The sequence below is a fragment of the Colobus angolensis genome, unplaced genomic scaffold, assembly GCF_000951035.1.
Source record: "Colobus angolensis palliatus isolate OR3802 unplaced genomic scaffold, Cang.pa_1.0 Scaffold88, whole genome shotgun sequence".
NCBI classification, from domain to species: domain Eukaryota; kingdom Metazoa; phylum Chordata; class Mammalia; order Primates; family Cercopithecidae; genus Colobus; species Colobus angolensis.
Window position 1 is genome coordinate 6821402 of NW_012122709.1, and position 2507 is coordinate 6823908.

A 2507-nucleotide genomic window follows, 5' to 3' on the forward strand; every position below is an offset into this window, starting at 1 on the left:
TAGAGATGGGGTATCATCATGTTGGCCAGGATGGTCTCGATCTCCTGACCTATTGTCTGATTCTGCCCTCAGCGGTCCTCCATGGTGAATTTAGAATTTTGAATCTGATATCCCACTCAGGAAAAAAAAGATTTTAGGGAGGCAGAAAAGAGGGAGTGAGAACAAAAGAACAAAATGGGGTGGTGGGCAGAAGAAGGCAGTGAGGAAAACGTGTCTGGCACATCAGTCCTTCCCAGTGTCTTAGCCCTGTAGGGAATGTGGCCTTAAATCTCACCCCTTTTGGGTTTCTCCGACACCGGTGCACCGGCTGTGTGGAGCTGTCTGTGTCCCGCGTGGACGCGAGGCTGGGCGCGGCGGGGGCCAGCAGGGCCGACGCGGTGCAACTGCCCTTGCAGTCGGTGCATCTGGGGGCGCTGGTGCATGGAGAGGCGCTGCCGCCACCCCGCCTTCTGCCCGCGCCTTGCGGTCTCCGATAGCGGCGCCGCCTCCTCCGCGACCCGCAGGTCCCGGCCAGCAGTGGTCAACCGCAGCAAGGTCGTCCTCAGCCTGTGGACAGAGCACGTGGCTTCTCCTTTCATGACAGTTATTATTTCTACAGTTTATTTGGAACAAATAATCACGAATTGATCTATGATATGTATTCATCTACTGTGATCTATTTTTTTTTTTTTTTTTTTTTTTTTTGGTGAGACGGAGATTTATTCTTTTTGCAAAGGCTTGAGTGCAATGGCGCGATCTCGGCTCACCGCATCCTCTGCCTCCCAGATTCAAGTGATTTTCCTGCCTCAGCCTCCCGAGTAGCTGGGATTACAGGCAAGTGTCACCATGCTCGGCTAATTTTGTATTTTTAGTAGAGACGGGGTTTCACCGTATTGCCCAGGCTGATCTTGAACTCCTGATCTCAGGTGATCCTCGGCCTCCCAAAGTGCTGGGATTACAGACGTGAGCCACTGTGCCCTGCCTACGGTGATCTATTAATCACACTTTTAAAAGATTAACCTTCCGTCCCCAGTACACTGTAACTTTTTGAGGGCAGGACCATTGTGGTACCTGTCTTTATTCTGTTGCAGTGATTACACCCTTACCTTAGTAAAAAAAAAAAAAAAAAAGCTGAGCCACTACCCCAATATATTTGTGTGCATTTAAAAAATTATATATAGACTTATTTTTGTACTAATAAATTATAGTCATTATAAAACAAAATACGTATTTTTAAAGGGGTGACAAATATAAATAACAATTTTAATATTTACTTTTTCTATCCCACTTGTCTACAGACCCCTGAACATGTGCTCCAAATGAAGGATAATTCCTTTATAACTTTTAGTAACAATTTTTGTTATCTTGACCTAAAATCATGGTTTTTTACTACTATCTGATTCTATGCTCTCACTGTGCTATGGCCTGAATTGTGTCCCCACTCAAAATTCTTATGTTGAAGCCTTAACCCCCAATGTGACTGTACCTGGACATTGGGTATTTCGGAGGTTTTTTTTTTTTTTTTATTTGAGACGGAGTTTTGCTCTTGTTGCCCAGGCTGGAGTGCAATGGCGCGATCTCAGCTCACCACAGCCTCTGCCTCCCAAGTTCAAGTGATTCTCCTGCCTCAGCCTCCCGAGTAGCTGGGATTACAGGCATGAGCCACCAGGCCTAACCACAAAATACTAATTTTGTATTTTTAGTAGAGACGGGATTTCTCCATGTTGGTCAGGCTGATCTCGAACTCCTGACCTTAAGTGATTTGCCCGCCTTGGCCTCCCAAAGTGTTGGGATTACATGCATGAGCCACCGTACCAGGCTTTTGGAGGTTAAGTTTAAATGAGTTCACAAGGGTGAGACCCTAACTGGATAGGACTGTGACCCTGTAACAAGAGATCCCCCTCTCCTACCTCCCAAGACACAGTGAGAAAGCAGCAGTCAGCAAGCTAGAAAGATGGCCCATACCAGGATCTGACCATGCTGGCACTTTGATCTCAGACTTCCAGCTTAAGAACTCTGAGAAAACCAATGTCTGTTGGTTAAGCCACCCAGTCTGTGGTATTTTGTTGTGGCATCCTGAGCTGACTAAAACACACTGCCCACCTCTTCTGACATTTACTAACTGTAGCTTTGGGCATGTCACTTAACCTTTCTGTGCTCAGTTTCCTCATTTATAAATAAAGATAAATAGAAAAAGATAAAAGCAGTAGATTGTTGTGAGGATTAATAAGCTTATATATATATATATATAAATGCTTAGAACATTGGGGGTACACTGTAAGGGCTTCAGGTGTTAGTTATTATTATTACATATCATTATACCCAGATAAAGAAAACAAGGTGTAAAATAGCTACGTAACTTGCCCAAAGCCAGGGGCATAGAATCCAGATTAACCATTTAGCATTCATAATCTCAAGTGCTCTTTGATCATTGACCAAGAAACAAGATGTTTTGGCCCATACAACTTCTGACTTCACTCAAGTCACTAGATTCTCGAGTCCTCCACAAGAAAAAAAAAAAAAAAAAA

General features: G+C 44.3%; 1 protein-coding gene across 1 annotated transcript in view; it reads right to left on the reverse strand.

The window, feature by feature from the left end:
* The window catches only part of RPGRIP1 (retinitis pigmentosa GTPase regulator interacting protein 1), a 73212-nt gene that overhangs the window by 61374 nt on the left and 9331 nt on the right, over window positions 1–2507 (reverse strand). The window contains exon 2 of the mRNA XM_011930966.1: window positions 275–592. Within this exon, the coding sequence (XP_011786356.1) occupies window positions 275–592 (318 nt within the window). The remainder of the gene's footprint in view (window positions 1–274; window positions 593–2507) is intronic.